Below are 21696 nucleotides of genomic sequence, written 5' to 3' on the forward strand. Positions count from 1 at the left end.
TCAAATTCACTGTCTCCTGCAAAGTGCTGAATTAGTACTTAGAGCAGGGTTTCCAAAACTATGAGGTATATCGTCTTCAGGGAGGTGGAACAGGCTGAGTTCAGGCCAGGGATGAAGAACTTTTTAGTTGTATATTGTTATAATAAATCCACATTTCCCATTAAATTATTTTCATTGTTCATTTAGTTATTTGGATTTTTAGGGGAGGTATGAATATTAAGGTCACAGTAAAGGGAGGTATGATGGCAAAACGTTTAAGAACCCCTAATTTAGATACTTGAAAACTCACATAAATGACAACAGTTCTGGGAGGGCAGCCTATTCAATGAAGCCCAGCTTGAAGATTCATGGAATTATAACTGGAATTGTGCATGGAAAGCAAACATGCTCCAATGGGATGTCCCTTCCCAATGGGAAATTCTCTCTGAAAGACTACATTTAAGCGAATGCCTATCTCCAGCCGAGACATCAGACATCAACACTTCTCATTCTCAAATAACCACTCAAACTCAGCTTATTTTTAGGACTATGTCCAGTCTGGAGTTTTGGACTGATGTATATAAACTGGACAGGGTTCAGAGAAGACAGAAGAACATGATAAATTTAGAAGGAAATCAGCAACTATGGCCCACCCAATGTGTGTTCGGGGAGATTGTGGTAGCCCCTAGTTGTTGTAAACAAAATATTGTAACTGGTACGGCTTTATCTTTCCATAGCAGGGAAGGGAGTGTTTGCTTAGGTTCCAAGACATCTGCTGGAGATCCCTCCCCCTCCTGTGGTCTTTGATGCAAGGAGGGAAAATGGCACGGGAAAAAAATCTGACAAATCTGTAGGCAAAGAATCAAACTGTACTTTTTTGGGTAGTACCAAAGGAAGCTGTGAATGTGTGTGACTTTGGAGATGTGCCAACCCAGGAACAAGTACTGTACATCACAAGAGAGAGAATGCCTGCAGCTAGTGGTTTCAGTATGTGCTGTTATTTCCTGAAGCAGCTTTGGCTGACTGCAATTTTGACCATTAATCATCCGGACCCTGAAATGGTGCCTATGGTCTCTCTCTCTCTCTCTCTCTCTCCCTCTCTCTCTCTCTCTCTCTCTCTCTCTCTCTCTCTCTCTCTCCCTCTCTCCCTCTCTCTCTCCCTCTCCCTCCCTTCCTCTTCTCTCTCTCTGTCTCTCTCTCTGTCTCTCTCTCTCTCTCCACCCGCCCATTTCCTGCCTGTCTGAACTTCAGCCTCCAACCCCAGTGTGTTTCCTGTCTGATTTCAGTGGCTGCACTACTAATTTAGAGTCTTCAATGCATTTGTTGAAGGCTAAAGGATGTGGAGGAAGGAGCAAAGGCTCTCTAAGGCAAATCCCATCCTGTAGTCAGGTAGGGAAGAGGAATTGCGAGCGGGTGTGTGAGTTCCTAACAGATGAGGAAGCCACACAATTTTTTTTTTTTTTTTGGGTGTGCTTATAGAGAGGCTTCTTCACAAATGCATCTGTTGCTGTGCCTATTTAACTACAGCTGATTGGCAAAGCACATGTTTTGTATATGGGTGTCCCAAGGATTTACACCAAACATTTCTCAGTCTCTGACCTGGAGTGCCATTGTCAATTACAGCAAGTAGCAGACCAGATACACCAAGCCTTTGACAGTGCAGTCGCTTTATGCCTTCATTAGAAGGAATAAATCCTCAAGAACATGTGAGAGACAAGGCACAGATGTGAGCAAGCACCTGCATGCACTGGTATTCATTTATGTACGTGATGCAAACTGGGCTTAGGAAAGCTCCACAGACTGCTTCAAACCAGAAATATCACCAATACCGACGACGTTTCAACCCCGTTTGTATTAAGAGCAGAGAAACAGGGAATTGAGACGCAGTTGCCTATAGGGAAAATATACTGTATCTCCAAGGGCTCAGACAAGTGGCCCAAGAAGGGAGGGAGGGAGGGAGGGAGGGAGGGAGGGAGGGAGGGAGGGAGGAAGGAAGGAAGGAAGGAAGGAAGGAAGGAAGGAAGGAAGGAAGGAAGGGCATGCTTGAGAAATTTTGGACAGTTCCCTGCTGAGTTACATTATGGCATCTCTTTTCTCCTGTAAAATTATTTATTTGTTTGTTTGTTTTTTTGTTTGTTAAATAAAAATTACAACTTCGGATAAACAAAATGAAAAAACTAACATGTGACAGGGACAATAGGCACATTAGCACACTTACACATGCCCCCTTAGGAATCTCTTAAATATGGGGTGAGGTCCACAGAGGTTGTTAGAATTAAAACTGTAAAAGTTAGTAGCTGAGACAACTGAATTGGGAAGATATTTCAGACTTCGACAATTCTGTTACAAAAATCTACTTTTTAAAAAATCTGAATAGGGAAGCCTGATGTTTACATGAAAGCAAAAGAAAGCTTTAGAAAGATAGAGGAAATTTTATCAAGGGCATGTGGATTAATTGTAGCACTTGAAGATTGTCTACAAGAAGCTGGTTACCTTCCAAGATTGCATACATGAGCAAGGATTGTCTTATGTCCTTGTGTGCTTCCTTCTCCCCCAGAGAACCTGTTTTCCCTACACCCAACCCTGTCCCCCATCTCAATCATATCCTTCTAAAGTCTCTGCCAAAAATTCTGCTGTGTTCAAGTCAGGGACACACTCCAAATTATATTCTTATCATTGTTGTTCCTTTTCTTAAAACAAACAAAGCTAAGCCTTCTGTACCAAATTATCTCTCATTCCACTCCCAGAAATGTTGAGTTCTGCGGCAAATTCTGCCTATTGCAAATATATGCTTTTGATCATCACTGGGAGTAGCAAAAAGTAATAGCTGGGAATGATGGAAATTGTAGTCAACAATATCATGATGGCGTGATATTTGTTCTACATTGGTAAGTCTCACTGACAACCTCATCACCGCAATGAAACCAGGTTTTTATTGACACACACGTTCAATTCTATGTTTTGTAGACTTAAGACCAGAACATGTAGGAAAATGATTATGGGCAATTTCCAATTTAGTTTGCAGTTCACTCCCAGTCACTTCCTTTATCCAGATGGGCGCAAGTGCAACTATCACTCAGCTCAACCAGCAGATTATATAAATGTATAAAGAACCTCGGCAAACATCAAAATAGGTACCAGGCAAAAGCAGGGGAAAAGAGAGAGATGAACCACAGGCAAAAATGTATATTAACTATATATCTATCTGTAACAATCAAAAGGCAACTTTCAAAACCACTAGAAGCTGCACTGTGGGTAACTAGCATGGACAATTCCAAAGGGAATGACCTTTGGGTATTCCAGCCTTAACTATTTTATGTACATAAGAGCAGCAAATTAGAGATAGAAAGGAAGACACTGAATAATCCCTCCATCATTCTGCACCAGAGATGGTATTCAGCAGATTCTGACCAGTTCTGGAGAACTGGTAGCAGAAATTTTGAGTAGTTCGGAGAACCACTCAAGAGTAAATGGTGGTAAATACCACCTCTGACTGGCCCCGCCCCCATCTATTTTCTGCCTCCCGAGTCCCAGCTGATCGGGAGGAAATGGGGATTTTGCAGTAACCTTCCCCTGGAGTGGGGTGGGAATGGAGATTTTACAGTATCCTTCCCCTGCCATGCCCACCAACCCATGCCACGCCCACCAAGCCATGCCCACAGAACTGGTAGTAAAAAATTTTGAATTGCACCATAAAGGAAACAATTGGTGGATGGGAAGGAAGTATCCAATAGAAAAACTGAAGCTTATTGACTGTTGTTCTACTCAGCCAACATAAATTTCTGAGTTTTGTCTTGCAGAAGAGATGCTGGCCCAGTTATTCATGTCTTTTCATTATAATGTTTGGTTCTTAGCATAAATGTTGTCCCATAAATAGCTTCCATGACTCACTAATTATGAAGCAGAAAAGATTTGCATGTAGTGATTTTCAGTAAAAGCTGCACATATAATTTTTTCTCATTCTTGTATAGGGTAACTAGAGAGTGAAATATTGTTTCAATAAATAATTATACAACACTTTGCCATTTTTCATGTCACATAGCAAAAACAATTACAGTTGTCATCATAATAGAACCTGAATCTTCATTGTTGCTAATAATAATAACAATTGAAAGTTGACATTTATATTTCCTAATTGCTGAAATAATTCATATCTACTATGAAAATACTGTGTTTCCCTGAAAATAAGACCCTGTCTTATATTTTTTTTGAACCCTGAAATAAGCGTTTGGCCTTATTGCCATGCGCTCAAAAGCCAGATTGGGTTTATTATCAGGGGATGTCTTATTTTGGGGAAAACAGGGTGGAGGAGAGACTGCTTGGTAAACTCTTAAAAAAACCACTTTACATTTTCAGCGGTCTCGATACATTCCTTTACCTTGACCAGTGCTATGATTAGCAGAAGGAAGAGAATACCATTTGGTGCCAGAAAATTATTTGTTAATAACATTCTGGTGCTTTGGGGGAGAAAACTGTGCTGTCCTTCCAGGTGGCTGGGAGAAAAAAGCACTCATAAATAATAGCACACCTACCTTTCTTATCCAGAACAAACAGTACTAGCAGAAGAGTCCAAACAAGATTTTTATAAAGGGCTGACTGATGCAACATTTTCAATTTTCATTGTTCATATCATAGACTGCATGGCAAATTTTCTATCCCATTAAATAAAATTAGTGGCTTTTAAATAGAATTAATATGCTGCTTAAGAGGCAGTTGGAGTGAAGTAAAGAGGTTGAAGTCTTGGATTAAGATCAGAAAATTCCAAATTCAACTTCCCATTTCGTCTGAATGACTTTGTGTAGGTTATTGTCTTTCAGCCCAATTCTACCTTTCAGAGTTGAGCTGAGGATAATATGGCTGAATCCTACCTCTAGCAGTTTCTAAGGCTATGGAAAAGGATGTGTTTATTTTTAATGCGCTTCTAATGTTCTTTTTCCCTTACACACACACATATGTACACATACATATAGACAATATTTATATCTGGATTTCCAGATTTTAATCCTTTGTACCCACAATTCACTGTCTACTGCAATTCAGCTTATGGGGTGGGGTGGAGAGGGGAATGCCCTTAACTCTGAACTCTATGCTGTGCAGAACAACTGAGTATTACATTAGTGAAGAATTCTGGATTAAAAAGGCTGAATGTTTTGAATGACACTGTATGCACTATGATTCTCTTTAGAAAGTCATATATGTACCTCATTCCACCTGACGTAAAACATTTGATTCTGCCCCACACTCTTAGCATTCGACCTTTTCTCATCTCTTTCAAATTTCTGAATCTCACACCTCATGTTACTGTTTGTTCAGACCTCACCAAAGGATACTGCTGACTAAGCATCACCCTTGGTATCAGTTCCAGCTGACCTGAGGAATTCCCACCCAACCAGGCCCAGAAGCCAAGGACAGGAACAGTTCAGCTTCCTGCTCTTGTTGGTGTTTCCCTTCCAGCTGGAACCAGGACAGGTGAGAGACAGGAACACATTTCTCAATTCTCCATAGCAGGCTTCCAAATCTTTTAGAAACAATAGGAATCTCTTTGCTAGGGTGTAGCGATCTCGATGTGAAATTTAGGGAGTAAGGAAGGCAGGGGATTAAATGTTTCCTTGTACAAAATACCACCATTGAATGGGAATTGGCTCCTATCTTAAATCCATCTTATTGTCAGACTGAAGGGCTGAATAGAAAGAGTTCAAGTGAGAAAAGACCCAGATCAACTTTCTTCCTTTTGACAAATCATTTCCTGGCCAGGTTCTCACAACACGCTAAACCCTAGACTGAAATGAACAGAACACAAATGTTGCGTTTGCACAGAATGTTATGCCCTCTCCCCACCAAAATAATTCTTTTTATAAATTAATGTGAATTCACACAATATATTTCTCAGGAATACTGGCCCATAATCCATTTAGACTGATCTGATATGTTGTGCAAACCCCACAATTATATGATCCCTGGATAGATCTCTGTATTATAGTTTTGGCTTGACTACTAAGGATCAACCATTTACTGCTATTCTGTATTGGTTTAAAGACCAGCCTGACTATGTAAAAAATGGTGTGGATTACAGCATGAATTCATGCAATCCAGCAGCCAGAGAGAAAAGACCCCAGCCCTGTGAGACAACACACACATCAAATGTAATGCCTGTTCAAGTGGCACTTTCTCAGACTTCAACATGACACATGATACACTTGTTCATGTGGTTGGTTAACAATAACTTACCCAATGTGATTGGTCCTTAAAGAGATCTCCAACTCCCTCAGCACTTTGGTGGATTCCTGCACCCTCCGACGGAACTTCTGTAAACATAAATAACTCCTTGTTCTAGCAGTATACAGCACAATCATTTTTTACACAAATGAACCACAACTGCAGGGTCAGGATTGTCCATTGGGTTAAGTGTGCTGGCATTTCTTTTTCTATCACTCGTCATATCCCTCTACTTCCTTTTTGCTTATAAGAATAATAATTTTACCATTAGTTATAGATAATCATCAACAAGATGGATGTTAGAAGGACCTAGGCTTGATTCAATGGTCACTGTTTTTTGGTTGTTGTTGTTATTGTTGTTAAGTACAAATAAAATTTCTCTCCTGTAAAGCAGGGCCTGCACTGCAGATGTCCAGAGGTGCTTTTGAGTGGTATGAAGACTGTGTGTAGAAGTGCCCACGGAGTCTAGTTTGAGCGTTCAGCACTGCCAAATTGCTGCCTGCCCAGTGAATTTATTTATTTGTTCAACCTGTATGCCGCCTTTCTCCGAAGACTCAAGGTGGCTTACAATGCATTTAAAAACCATATATAAAAACATTAAAAATTAAAACATTAAAAACAATTAAAACCCATTCACACCATTCATGGCCGGATCTCGCCAGATCGCAACAGCAAGATCAACGGGCCCAGGCCTGCCGGAAAAGCCAGTTCTTCACCGCTTTTCGGAAGGCCAATAGGGTGGGGATGGTCCGGATTAGTAGATAGATCACCACAACTTGTGGGGCTGTAGGGTATATTTATTTTTCACAACTACAATTGTGGTAGCTTCCACTCCAATGACTTATCCCTTATACAGGTAGTCCTTAACTTACAACCACAATTGGGACCAGACTTTCTATGGCTAAGCAAGGAGGTTGTTAAGTGAGTCACCCTTGATTTTAAGGCCTTTTTTTTGCCACAATTGTTAAATGAATCACCACAGTTGTTAAATGAACCAGGTGGTCATTAAGCTAATCCATTTCCCTCCCCCCCCCCGCCCCCCATTAACTTATCTTACTGGAAGTTGGCTAGGAAGATCACAAAAGGTGATTGCATGACCCTGAGACCCTACAACTGTTGTGAAGTACATGCTGGTTGCCACGTGCCAGAATTGATCGTGTGATTGTGGGGATGCTGCTACAGCCATAAGTGCATAGGCTGATCATTGCATTTGCAGTGGATTGTAACTTTGAATAGCCACTTGATTGGTTTTAATTTGCTAACAGATAATATTCTGCTTGGGCCAATGCGTATCTTTGGTAGATATATTTTGGTATTCCAAAAAATGCTTTGATATATCATAAAGTGTGGGGGAGGAGGGGAGCTGTTTCTTTGGTCACCATTCTCCAAACATTGGAAGCCATTTTAAACTTAGAGTAACTTTATTGTCACTTTAAATGTACACTAATTGACATACATTACATTGAATTTTCATTGCATACAGCTGTCAAGGGTCGCCACCTCCAATATATGCCTCATAAACATGACAAGAAAAAAATTACACATATACCCACATATATTATAGGATACAAAGAAACAGCCCAGTCTAGTTTGGGGAGATATATATATCTCCCCAAATGTCTTATTTTAGGGGAAACAGGGTATACCCTGTTTCCCCCAAAATAAGACATCCCCTGATAATAAGCCCAATCAGGCTTTTGAGCGCATGGCAATAAGGCCAAGCCCTTATTTCAGGGTTCAAAAAATATAAGACAGGGTCTTATTTTCAGAGAAACATGGTGTGTGTGTGTGTGTGTATCTCGTTGTGAAAAAAATGAATCTTGCGAGTTTACCAACTGGATTAAAAAAATCTTTTAAGGCTTACCTTTCGGGTAACACCTGGATCAAGGAAGCTCTTCAATTTCTGTATATATGTATGGGGTGGATTCTTCACTTGAAACCTTTCCTGTTCCACATTGGGTAGGGAAAAAGAAAAAGAAATGGAAGGAAGAGGTAAAGGGAATTATTGTGCATACAAGAAGTCTTTGAAAGCCAGCACTGGAATGCTGCATTGTGGATTTATTCATTCAAAAATTCTCCCTTCAGCATATAAAGGAGAGCCCTCACTTGCATTGAAAGCATGCCAGCCAGGGACTCAATTTAGCTACCTATTAATTCAGATAGCAGATGCTTCTTTGTGTCTGCTTTCCTAATAAACTTGAAAGGAAAGCCATTTTCATTTTGTGCTCCACCCAGATATTTTTTGCTCTGGCTCCTCAACAGCCCTTTTCTTGTGCTCACATGTTAGAAAAGTCTGTCTCTTTAACTTCAAGATTGTAAGACTAAGCACAATTGCTCTGTTGAAGAGTTTTGCCTCTAAGCACACAGGAATATAGGATCAGGTTGTAAATAATCAATCTGGAAACCATTTTCTTATCAAAGTGCCTGCCTACCCACAGACCTGCAAAAAGAATATTTTGAATCCATGAACAAATAAATTGATGGCGTTTGGGCATTTAAGTTGTGGCTACTACTGCAAGATCAAAGGCCTTTCTGTATGAGATTGGTGATTGTATTAATGTCCTGCATTTGGCTTTGATCAAATATAGTTATCAGCCTGATCCAGCAGCCTCCTTTAATTCTCTGTAGCGTCCATTTGCATGCATATGTTTGGGTGTAGGAGTTTTTTACAGGAATTGTTTTCCTCCCCAGATGGTTTCTCCTGATAGTTCATCTCATAAAAGCAAATTTTCCTTTAAAATAATCCAAGCATTATCTCAGGGACTCTGTGCCCTTGAGTACTGCTCTTGAAAAAAATTTCTGGGCTGAAGCACACAATCACTTTTCTTGGCCAAACTTTTCCAGTTTGAGAGCGGCACTGATAGATGAGTTGCAATTGTTTTACACTTACATCCTGAATTACTCCAGGTTTGACACAGCCTTCAGCAAAAGGCTCTCTAATTAGCCATGTTCTATATTGGCACCGTCCTGTTTATTTGGCAGCTGGGTCCAGGAACATGCTAAGATAAACCTTTGTAGGATTTTTTTTGGTTGGTTGGTTGGTTTGGTTTTTTTTTTAGGGAAATAAGGAAAGCCATAGCAATGAAACCTGTTTGGGCTCAAGTATTTTAGGGATACTCCATGAAAAAGCCAGGCCTCGCTTGCATCTTTTAAGTGTTGTTCTCTATACTAGTGTTCCTTAAACTGTTTTCTGAGACCCCTTCCCAGTTTTGAAGATTATAAATATAATAAATATGTATTGATACTTACCAAATTAAACATTAACATTGATACAATTGCTGCCACTACACTTCTTGCAATCGTTTGGACTGGACTTTACTATTACAATATATCATTTCTCAACATAAGCTGGCAAATAATTTTGATTTTGCAGGCCCTTGAGAAGGTCTTGGAGGACTCCCAGGATCCTCAGACCATACTTTGAAAAAACACTGCTCTAAAGAATATCAAATTGACCAAAAATGTCCAGAAAATAAAAAGCACCAGAGCATTTTTTACTTCAGTTTGTAACGGAGCTTTACCTAGATCAAGTGTAGAAATTTCCCATTACTTACAGGGATAACAAGGACTATTCCTACCTAGATGCCAAAGATTTCAGCAACCATGTATAAAAAGAGTCTTCAGATAAGGAGATGTTGTCTGCTCTTTTAAAGGAAATCAAAGCCCTTAGATCAAGGGGACCACATGTTATTTCTGGCAATAGTCCTCTTGCCTGAGTCATAAACTGATGTGCCCTGACATGTTATGTCTCTTTCATGTTGGCAAAGTCGGTCTCCCTCTCTCTCTCCATCTTAGCTCCTACAGCCCTCTTACCTGGTCACAAATTAGATCCCATTTCTTTTCATTGTCATATTGCCTCAGAAGACGGGCCTTGTCAGGAGGGAGATTCATGGAGCTCTGTGGAAAGAAGCAGAGGGACAAGTAGCAATGCATTTTCAGAACAGGGTGTGTGGTAGAATGTATGCATTATATGGTTATTTTTTTCTGCAATGGGGTGCTGGGCAGAAGGTAGGGTTTATTTTATTTTATTATTATTTGTATCCATCCTTTATTTCATTTTTAAGAGTAGCTCAAGGTGGCAAACATATCCAACATACCGTCCCCCTTCTATGTCCCCCACAACAATAACCCTGTGAGATGGGTTGGGTTGAGAGTCAATGACTGGCCCAAAGTCACCCAGCTGGCCTTCGTGGTCAAGGCATGACTTGAATTCACCGCCTCCTGCCCTCCAGCCTGGTGCCCCAACCACTAGACCAAACTGGCTCTTTTTTAAAAAAAAATATTCATTCATTCATTCATTCATTCATTCATTCATTCATTCATTCATAGCATTTATATAGCTTGTATCAAACTCTGGATGGGACTCAGGCAACAATTAAAACAACTTCAATAATAAAACAAAATAATACATACATTTATTAAAACCAACATCATTAAAAACCTGACACCAAAATTAAGCTTCCACATGCATTCCTCATAAAATCTTCTTGTCCACTTCTCCCTATCCCAGTACTTGGGGGGTAAAGCCGGATTTTAAGTACTTTTTGGAAGGCTAAGAGGGCAGAAGCCTGCCAAACTGCAAGGAGAAGGGCATTCCATAGGGCAGGGGTTGCCACAGAAGCAGGCATAGTTCCTAGATCACATAAGATGGCAATGTTTACAAGAAGGTACCAGGAGCATGTGGGTTGGCAAACTTTCAAGACCAATGGAGACTGGATAGCAAAAGAATGTATTGGCTTGTCAAGAGTCCAGAATTTAAATCAAAACCATAGATCATCCAGGACATTGAAGCTAATAGCCTTCGACATCTTTGTGCAAGGACCAGCCTTTTGTTACAAGCTACAACTTTTAAGGTGCCATCCTGAGGATCTCTGTTAGGAAGCAAAGCACACTGAGTTTTGTGGGATGTCCTGGGTGACTGCATATTGGAGTGTAGTTCAAACATTTCATTTTGTGCAATTTGGGGGAAAGGGTATGTTTAAACACTTGTAAAGCTTGGGACGAACCTGTCTCTATCCTCACCCTCAAAATTAATTTCTCCTGTATGTCCCTAACCAAATGTTTTTCTGAGCCTTGCTCCAATGTCTACCATCCAACAAAGGGAGATTCTAATCCCTGGAGGGGGGAGAAGAGGCAGCTTGGTTAAGGGACTATTTTCTCAGGCAGCTTTGCTAGTTCCCTTTTTCACATGTATTTACTGGCGCTATAGGCCATTCCAATTCTGAATATATACTTATCTGACATCCATAAATCTGTAAATTTCTCAGCATCTGATGATGAATTCTTTATTACCCTCAGTTCCCTTAAACAAATTATGTCTTCTTAGATTTCTGTTTTAAAATCTGCATTTTTACTGTAAGACTGTTTTCTGGTTTGTTTTGGATATCTTTTATTATTGTTTATCTATTAAATTTATAGGCTGCCCATTTCACTCTACAAAGCAACCCTTTTATGTTTATGTACTTTTTTTATGGCAGCCAGTGTAATATTGTGTTGAAGGCACTGTACTCCGACTGAAGAAACTTGAACCCAACCATGGAGTTCAAGGGATTATTTTAGGCCAATCTTTCTCAGTCTCAGTCCAACCAACTTCACAGTGTTGTAAAAGGGATAAAATTAGGGAAGGCCTCATGTAAATTACCTAGAGCCCTGCCTGTGAAAAAAATGTGGGATACAAATGCATCAAAAATATAGTTGGACTTTTGTATTTTGTATTATTTTATTAAGTATTTATCATAAATTGCCTGAAGAACATTGTATTATTGAGTTGCAAAACAAACATCTATAAATTGCCCTGTAAAAAGAATGGCTGATATTCAAATACTCTAAACAAACAAATATTTTGTCTTCCACTTCCTTTCTCCTGTTTGTTCTGATCTAGAAACACAGGTTCCAACTTTGGAATATCTGTTAAGTTTGTCAAAGATAACTTAAGTGTTATCCAGACAGATCATCCCAACTTTACTAGAGTGATCTGACCACCCCATGGCAATTCAAACTGTGAAATGGAAGAAGAGCACATGTCAAGATTAGATCACTTCCAATAAAATCAAACATTCCAATGCAGCAATGGATGGATGGTTAGAATAGGCAATGCTGAGATTATAACAGGTGGAGTTGCTGGGCTGGGTGGTAGAAAGTTTTGACCTTGAATGAGTCAGGCTGGTCCAATGTATCTGGAAGAAACCAGGTTAGGGAAGCCTGGCTCTCATTTCTCTTTCCCTTAAGAATGATATCTGCATATTTTTAAATATTTAAAAATTTTAAATATTTAATATTTAAATATTTTTAAATTGGGATATTTAAATTTATTGGGGTTTTAAATCTGAGCCACTTTATTTAATTATTTTAAATTTTATATTGTTGTTTTATTTGTGTTTTTAAACAGGCTGTACACCGCCCTGAGTCCTTCGGGAGAAGGGCGGTATAGAAATAAAATTATTATTATTATTATTATTATTATTATTATTATTATTATTATTATTATTATTATTATTATCAAAGAACCACCTCATGGAACAGAAAATTCTGTTCTGTTCTGTTCTGTTCTGTTCTGTTCTGTTCTGTTCTGTTCTATTCTATTCTATTCTATTCTATTCTATTCTAATTCCTGTTCCTGTTCCTGTTCCTGTTCCTGTTCCTGTTCCTGTTCCTGTTCCTATTCCTATTCCTATTCCTATTCCATCCCATCCCATCCCATATTCATCTCTGATCTCAGTGTATAGAATAGATATGATAGCTTTAGGGCTTAGCAAGAAATAATAACTCAAATGAGAAAGTGAAATGAAGTTGCCTTACTGTAAAGTATTCTGAATCACACCACTGGTTCACCTATCCATTAATTTGTGCTTTGACTAGAAACACTTCTTCCCATCCTGAAAGCTTCAAGCAAGGTTTTCTCTTAACAGTCTGAAATAATTATACATTAACTCAGAACTGCTACGGATGGATCCTTTATTATCCAGGTTTGTTTGTTTACATTATGGTAGGAAGTGAACTGAAGGTAGTTTGAAAAGAGAAGGATGTTTCTTACATCTGCACTCTTTCTATTCTTGTACTTTTTAGTTGCTATAACACAGTAAGACAAAACTAGTTTACCTACATACAGTACTGGAGGAAGCTAATCATCTCTTAAACCATGTGTACCTTTTTAAAATTGCAACATGTCACAGTCGAATCCCAAAAAGGAGCCTCTGGTGTTATGGATATACTGTCCATGTAGGCATGAAAAATGTCTTACGTGCTGTCAATGCTTCTGGCTCTAATTTTCTCTAGATCTTAAAGCTGCTAGACTTAAGACTGATTTCTTCATGCTCAAAATAAGACCTAGAAGCTTTCCTCCAAAGGTCTGCAACTGGTGGCATACAGTACATCAAAACCATCTGTTTCTGAGATTAGGGCGGGTTAAAAAATTTTTTTCAATTCCTTGCCTCATTCAATGGTAGAAATTTCCAGTGTCTAAATCTGTGCCTGCATGTAAATTGCATGTAAGCCTTCAAGTTAGTTTTGATTCTTGCAAACTACAAGGACAACTTTCTAGGCAACATTTTCAGAAATGGTTTATCTTCGCCTCCTTCTGAGGATTAAAACGATTGGCTCAAAGTTACCCAGTTGGCTTCTATATAGATGCAGGACTAAAACTCAGGCCTTTCCACTCCAAGGTCAGCACTTTAACCACTATGCCAAATTGTCTTTTTTACATGGATATTTGGCTAGTCTTTGACTTACAACAGTTTGCTCAGTGACTGTTCAAAGTTACAATGGCACAGAAGAAAGTGACTTATGACCACTTTTCAACCCAGGGGTGAAATCCAGCAGGTTTAGTTTAGCTTAGTTTAGTTTAGTTTAGTTTAGTTTATTTGATTTGTATACCGCCCTCCTCCCGAAGGACTCAGGGCGGTGAACAGCCAAGCAATAAAATACATAAATACACAAAATTTAAAAACCAGATAAAATCAAATTAAATCATTTTGGCCCGGACAGATTAAAACACCCCAATAATTTAAAACAGATTAAAATTTACATATTAAAAGAGGGAGGAGATTAGGCCAAGCCCGCTTGATGGAATAAAAAGGTCTTCACAGCGCGGTGGAAGGTGTGCAGATCCAGGATCCTCCGTATCTCTGGGGGGAGCTCATTCCAGACGGTAGGTGCCCCCACAGAGAAGGCTCTCCCCCTAGGGGCCGCCAGCCGACACTGTTTGGCTGACGGCACCTGGAGGAGTCCCTCTCTATGAGAGCATACTGGCCGGTGGGAGGCTATTGGTGGTAGTAGGCGGTCCCGTAGATAACCAGGTCCTAAGCCAGGTTCTGGAGAACCGGTAGCGGAAATTCTGAGCAGTTCGGAGAACCGGCAAATGCCACCTCTGGCTGGCCCCCGGGTGGGGTGGGAATGGAGATTTTGCAATATTCTTCCCCTGCCACGCCCACCAAGCCACACCACGCCCACCAAGCCACGCTCACAGAACTGGTAGTAAAAAAATTTGGATTTCACCACTGTTACAACCATTGTGGTACTCCCCTGGTCACATGATCAAAATTCAGATGCTTGGCAACTGAGTCATATTTATGACAATTGCAGTGTCCCCTGATCCTCCGATCACCTTTTGTGACCTTCTGACAAGCCAAGTCAATGGGGAAGCCAGATTCACTTAACAACCGTGTTACTAGTTTAACAACTGCAGTGATTCACTTAGCAGCTGTGGCAAGAAAGGTTGTAAAATGGGGCCAAATTCACTTAACGTTATGTCTCACTTAGCCAAAGAAATTTTGGGCCAAATCGTGGTTGTACGTCGAGGACTACCTGTATTGTACATCACAAGTTCTCACTGATCCAGGGTTTTACAAGTTTTGCAAGAGATTCAGGCATGCTTAATACTATACAGCTGTACAGGAATGATCCCCAAGTACATACTTCCCCTCTCATGTTCAGTCACATTTCTTCCCTCCCGCCTACTCCAGTAAATAAGTAGAGAAAGTAGAACATAATGCTTTTAGCCAACAATATTTGCCAGAAGGAGCCTCTTTTATTTTCCCTAGGCAAAGAAGCATTTGCTTTCAGGAAATGACAAAAAAAGACCCTAAAAATAAAATCAAACATGACTCATTGCAGTGCTGTTGTGCTCATGTGGTGGTCAGGCTATGATACACTCAGCAGTTGAAATAGTTCCAGAGTTTCATACTGACAATACAAGAAGTAGATGCAAAAAGCTAAAAGTTGAAGACATATTTTGGGTTTAGGTTTTTCCTCTTGCTATCCAAAAAAACCCCTGAGTTTGAAACTGTACAAACTTTTAGATTGGTTTCTACTTTAGAGAGGCAGATGAATAGGCATGATGCTATCAGAGCATTTGTGGAGGTAAGGGAAAACTCCATGTTTGTTGGAGCATGACTTGATTCCCATTGGCATGATTTTCATTACAGGTAAGTCCTTGACCTACAACCACAATTGAGCCCAAAATTTATGTTGCTAAGCGAGATGGTTGTTAAGTGAGTTTTGCCCCGTTTTACGACCTTTCTTGCCACAATTGTTAAGTGAATCAGTGCAGTTGTTAAGTTAGTAACAATTGTGAAGTAAACCTGGCTGCAGTTTGGCAGTTCGATCCTTACCGGCTCAAGGTTGACTCAGCCTTCCATCCTTCCAAGGTGGGTAAAATGAGGACCCAGATTGATGGGGGCAATATGCTGACTCTGTAAACCGCTTAGAGAGTGCTTTAAAAGCACTGTGAAGTGGTACATAAATCTAAGTGCTAGTGCTATTGCTATTTTCCATTGACTTTGCTGGTTAGAAGGTCGCAAAAGGTGATGACATGGCCTCAGGACACTTCAATCGCCATAAATAGGAACCAGTTGCCAGGCATCCAAATTTTGATCATATGGCCAGGGGGTTGCTGCAAGGATCGTAAGTGTGAAAAACAGTCATAAGTCCCTTCTTTTAGTGCCTTTGTAACTTGGAGCAGTCACTAAACGAAGTGTTGTAAATCAAGCACTACGTGTACTGCAAACTATCTTTGATTTTTTTTTTTAAAAAAAGTAATTCCTCTGGGGCAGTGGTGAAATCCAATTTTTTTTACTACCGGTTCTGTGGGCGTGGCTTTGTGGGCATGGCATGGCTTTGTGTGCGTGGCTTTATGGGCATGACAGGGGAAGGATACTGAAAAATCCCCATTCCCTCTCCACTCCTGGGGGAAGGATATTGCAAAATCGCCATTCCCACCCCACTCTGGGGCCAGCCAGATGTGGTATTTGCTGGTTCTCCGAACTACTCAAAATTTCTGCTTCCGGTTCTCCAGAACCTGTCAGAACCTGCAGGATTTCACCGTTGCTCTGGGGTCTAAGGAAGACTTTAGGACACAGCTTTTATATAGCAATAGCAACAGCAGTAGCCTGTAGATTTATATACTGCCCCATAGCTCATTACAGCACCCTCTGGGCAATTTACAATGTAAGCATTATTTGCCATTGCCCCCAACAATCTGGATCCTCCTTTTACTGATCTCGGAAGGATGGAAGGCTGAGTCAACCTTGAACCCTGTCAGGACTGAGCTCCAAGCTGTGGAGTTTATATACTATGGAATAAATACTAGCAATCTGTATTAAAAGGTATTATACTCCAAAGCACCAAATTAAATATGCTGTCTGTGTGATATCCTTCTCTGACCTTGCTTCTATTCAGTCTATTGTAGAGCAACACCATCTCGTCCCCCTAAACTTTGAAAATGTTGAGTTGGGATGCCCAACCTCCAGTTTTTCTGGCATAAGATAAAGTGTGTCTCTCAACTGTGAATTTAGAGAAAAGGGGATATCTCCATTGCATATGAGAATGACTTGAGTAGAATTTTTCTGAGGTGTGTGTTTATTTTTAGATACTTGCTTTGTGCACACCTGAGGGTTAGCTGCATCTTGGCAACATCAGTCATAAAAGGAAAGCAGAAAGGGGAGCAAATATTTCAAAGAGTGATGTCAATTTGTTTTATGTGTTCATGCTGTACAGGTGCAGCACTGTCTTAAATCATCAACTTTTTCCAAGACTGGAATCTCTTTAATTCTGAGATTCACTCATCCTGCATGGAATTTGCCTCTTAAGAATATGATGGCAGAACATGTGACATTTTCCAAGCATTCTGTAGTGCAAGTGAACATGTACAGATTTCACAACCTGTCCCTCAAACCTACATTAGAGAAAATCTGATGGGGCCATGTTTGTATGCAATGAACAAAAACAGTCTACACAACTCCTACCAGTAGTAGTTCAATTAACTTTTTACCTGGCCATGCCATCTTCAGACTAGCATTAGTGCCAAATCTTCCAATACAATCAGAGGTGGGTTTCAGCAGGTTCTGACCAGTTCTGGAGAACCGGTAGCGGAAATTTTGAGTAGTTCGGAGAACCGGTAGTAAAAATTCTGACTGGCCCCGCCCCCATCTATTCTCTGCCTCCCAAGTCCCAGCTGATAGGGAGGAAATGGTGATTTTGCAGTAACCTTCCCCTGGATTGGAAAGGGAATGGAGATTTTACAGTATCCTTCCCCTGCCACGCCCACCAAGCCATGCCCACCACGCCATGCCACGCCCACCAAGCCACACCTACAGAACTGGTAGTAAAAAAATTCAAAACCCACCACTGACAATGTCCTGGCTATAATTCATATCCACAAACCACAATGGACAGAAAGTTCAACCAAGATTTCTAGATAATTTACATTAGACAGCAATAGCTTTGACATTCAAATATTTAAGAACAGTGGTATCAATTAAGCTGCCCCTGACTACCACATTTAAATTGCAGAGCTGTAGGCAGCTTTTTGTAAAGGGATTTTTGTAGACTTTGAGCTCACTGTTGAGAACAGTCTTCTCACTGAACAAGCACTCAAATTGGACTATGTTTATTGGGTATTTGTGGATTATTCTGAGCCATTCTTTATTTCACATCTGAATCTGGTGGGTGGATTGAATATTCAAATCGTGCACGGGGGAGGGGGGGAAGCAAAGTACATCCCACAAACCAAAATAAATCTTTCCAATCCAATCGCTAGTATAACACCTACTCTTTGTTGTAGCACCGTTCATTGGGCTGTTTAGGCAACATTTGCTAATTAGGGATCCTGATTGAACGAAGCTGATGAGGGAGTTCTCACAGCTAATACCATCAGCAGAAAATTCTGGTCTCCACCCTTAGGAGAATGACTGCATTGTGGATGGGTAAAATTAGGTCTCGGATTACAAGACCAAATCAAATGACAGGAGAAGTCTTGACATCATGTTACAATAGATTTAAGAAATTAGTCCTTCCAAGTCCTGAGCACTTTTAATTTTGAATTTTTAACGTTAATTCAAAGTTATCACGGGAAAATATGTATATAGTATAAATACATATCCTTGTACAAAATGTACAGCATACATTAGAGAAAACAGCTTGCCAAAACTGTACACATTAGGAAAATGGTTTGCAAAGATGCATCTATTAGGAAAATATGCATAAAAATGCACAGGGCAAACTTTAGCAATTCTCAAACCGATAAAGGAAATTGAATGAACCAAACTTAAAACTGGGGGGGAAAATGAGAAACTGGACAGATTTATCCATCTCTGCATTTTGTTATTTTTAAATATGCACACACATTTTTAAATTTGCACCAGTCACACATTCCCCAGTTCTACACCCAGACAATCCCATGTATTCTGTGCCCAATTCACAAACTTCCCAGCTCAATCCCCTATACCAGAGTTTTTCAAACTGGGCAACTTTAAAATGCATGGCTTCAAAATCCCAGAATTCCCCAGCCAGCATGCATTCATACATCGTAAAATGGTCAAAGGGGACAAACCTTGTGCTACATCATAGATACCCCTTTCTTCCATTCTATCATTCCTACTACCATGCGTGTCATGTTAACTTTCCCCCCACACAGGCAGGATTGATTTATAGTGGACAAGCTCCATTTACAAAATGCAGGCTACCTGCCAGATTTAAAAGCCCACAGTCTCTGACTCAGTGGCTCTCTGACTCCTTGGAAATGTAAGGAGGATGGAGCCTCAACAAAGTCACTTTTGTTCTTATGGGGGAGGAATCAGAAGTGACAGGAGTTGCCACAAGAAGGCGAAAAGGGCCCACACTGCATTCCTATACTGCTCCCAACCCAGCCCCTTCTGGATTTTCAACCACCAGTGCTAAAAGCTTCCTTCCCCATGTTAGAACAGAGAAAGCAGCTTGGACCAATGCAGAACTTTTATATCCAAATGGGGAGAAGTTCTACCTTAAGTAGATGACCAGGAAGCACACTCAAAATATTTAAGTAAAACTACTTACTTATTAATCATCAGTTCTACTTCCATGAACAATTAAACTTTGAAAAGAGAGAGGGAAAAAGATTCCCCTCCACTCCCCCACAATTTGTGGCATGCATGTCATCTGGTCTTAATCTTTTATAAATACTCGTATTCCCAACTAACATTGTCCTGCATTACTAATTTTGAGGGAATGAAGAAGAAAAGCTGGAGCTGTTGTATGCAACAGTAGCCACTTATAAGTCAACACCCAGAGGATGTCTTCCTAACCCTGAAATAGCTCAGACATTTGTGGCATATGGGACAGGAAGTCAGAGATATTATGGCTCTAAATATAATAAAACTCTCAAGATTTATTTAATCCTTGATCTAGTAAGTAAGGTACTAAAGACTGGGCTTGAATAATTTTGTTTTGTCTAAATGAAAATGAAGTTAACAGTGCAAAACAACTAAAACCACAATATATTGTGATTCTATCTTTTGGATTTTTAAGGAACAGTAGTTGTGTTTAACTTTCCTTTAAGAAGACAGAAGCTTTGATTAGTGCTGACTAATGATGTGTTGACTCTGATAGGAACTCAATTAGCATGGATTTCTCACCAAACTTTGCTTCAAAGTTTTGCTTTGCTTGCTGTTTTACTATGAGTTCATTGTCAAAATTATTGGCAAATACTTCAGGTATCATGAAGTCTTGATGTTTCCTGTCTAAACCAACTTCCTGTCGTTCATTAACCACAGACGTGGAACAGTGCTGTCACTTCTTTCCTGAACTCATCAGCTAAGCATTCTGGGGGAACATATAGTTTTCTTCTCCTCTTCCCTTTGAGACCTTTCTGCCTGACAATGCATGACATGGATGTCAGAAACAGCATTTAAGCCCCCCTGGATAAAAACCACTCTTTACAAAAAATAAACACGTAACTTTTATTCATTCATAGAAAGTGGACATAACTTGGGCAAATCAAGGTATCATTTTTGGCATTGATGTAGGAATGCTAATCAGATAGCAATTTCTTATTCAAGTACAGGACAGGTTTGGGCGAATCGGTAGCGATGACTGTGAGCCCACCCGCCCCGGCGTAATACCGTCCTATTTAGCCACATTTTCAAGGCCGGATGCATGCGTGGAAGGCACACGCGTGAGCAAAGCACATATGCGGAAGGCCGAGTGCATGTGCGAACCTGTGGTAAGAATATGTGAAACTCACCTCTGGACTAAGCATCAAGCTTCTACATTTGCCTCCTCTATAGACTTATACAATGGATGCTCTATTTTGAAGACATCTCTGCAGTAGGACATCTTTCCCTTTCTCTCTGAGAGGGAGGGAGGAAGAGAGAGAGAGAGAGATGCATGTGTCTAGGCTGATTTTCCTGTCACATCTCTGAGCATGAAGATGGAAACAACTGTGTAATTTGCACACACTCTATTGCAGTGATGGCTAACCTTTTTGCCGTCGTGTGCCAAAAGTGGGGGGAGCGTGGGGGATCACGCACGCATGTGCCCACACCCATAATTCAATGCCCCCACCCCTGCACATGCGTACACGACCCCCGCTTTTGGCACGTGATGGCCCAATGGGCCCGGTAGGCCCATTTTTCACCCTCACCAGGCTCCAGAGGCTTTCTTGGAGCTTGGAGAGGGTGAAAATGGAAAATGGCCTTCCCCACCTCTCCGAAGGCCTTCCAGAGGCTGGAAACAGCCTGCTTCCTGACTTCCTGTGGACCCGGAAGGCCCGAAAATCAGCTGGCCGGCGCATGCATGCATGCTGGAGTTGAGCTAGAGCAACGCTCGCATACCCACAGATATGGTTCCGCGTGTCACAGTTGCCATAGTTTCACCATCACGGCTCTATTACTTCTTTTCCAGAAGTGCTGATCAGCACTGTGGACAAAAAGAAGAACTGGCAGATTTTTGATTATGCACAAATGTTCAAAAACCTCCTTGTTATGGCAAGATTTGCCCAAGTATTACACTAGTCCACAATATTACTGGAAAGAAGAACATCAAAGCAAGCCTCATGTTCCAACACCCTCCTCAGAACTAGATTCAAACCTTAACTTCAATGGACCATCAGAGCAATCCTCTATGACACATCAGACTTCGTTCACTGAATTAAAAAGAAAATTGTCCAGTGTGAATCCAACTATTGTGATTGTCTCCTATTAAAATAATTATATCAAGTTATCAAACTGTATTCACCAAAATCTATGTACA

At 40.4% G+C, this 21696-nt stretch overlaps 1 protein-coding gene across 8 annotated transcripts in view; it reads right to left on the bottom strand.

Annotated features, from left to right (window-relative positions):
- FMNL3 (formin like 3) overlaps positions 1-21696 on the bottom strand; it is a 101862-nt gene that overhangs the window by 40225 nt on the left and 39941 nt on the right. For all 8 annotated transcript variants that reach the window (XM_087886844.1, XM_087886846.1, XM_087886843.1 and 5 more), the window contains exons 2-4: positions 10009-10092; positions 8060-8140; positions 6208-6284 (exon numbers count right to left, since the gene is read on the bottom strand). In XM_087886844.1, the coding sequence (XP_087742970.1) occupies positions 6208-6284; positions 8060-8140; positions 10009-10092 (242 nt within the window). The remainder of the gene's footprint in view (positions 1-6207; positions 6285-8059; positions 8141-10008; positions 10093-21696) is intronic.

Source organism: Pantherophis guttatus, chromosome 2 (assembly GCF_059756535.1).
Source record: "Pantherophis guttatus breed Tessera chromosome 2, ASM5975653v1, whole genome shotgun sequence".
NCBI lineage: Eukaryota > Metazoa > Chordata > Lepidosauria > Squamata > Colubridae > Pantherophis > Pantherophis guttatus.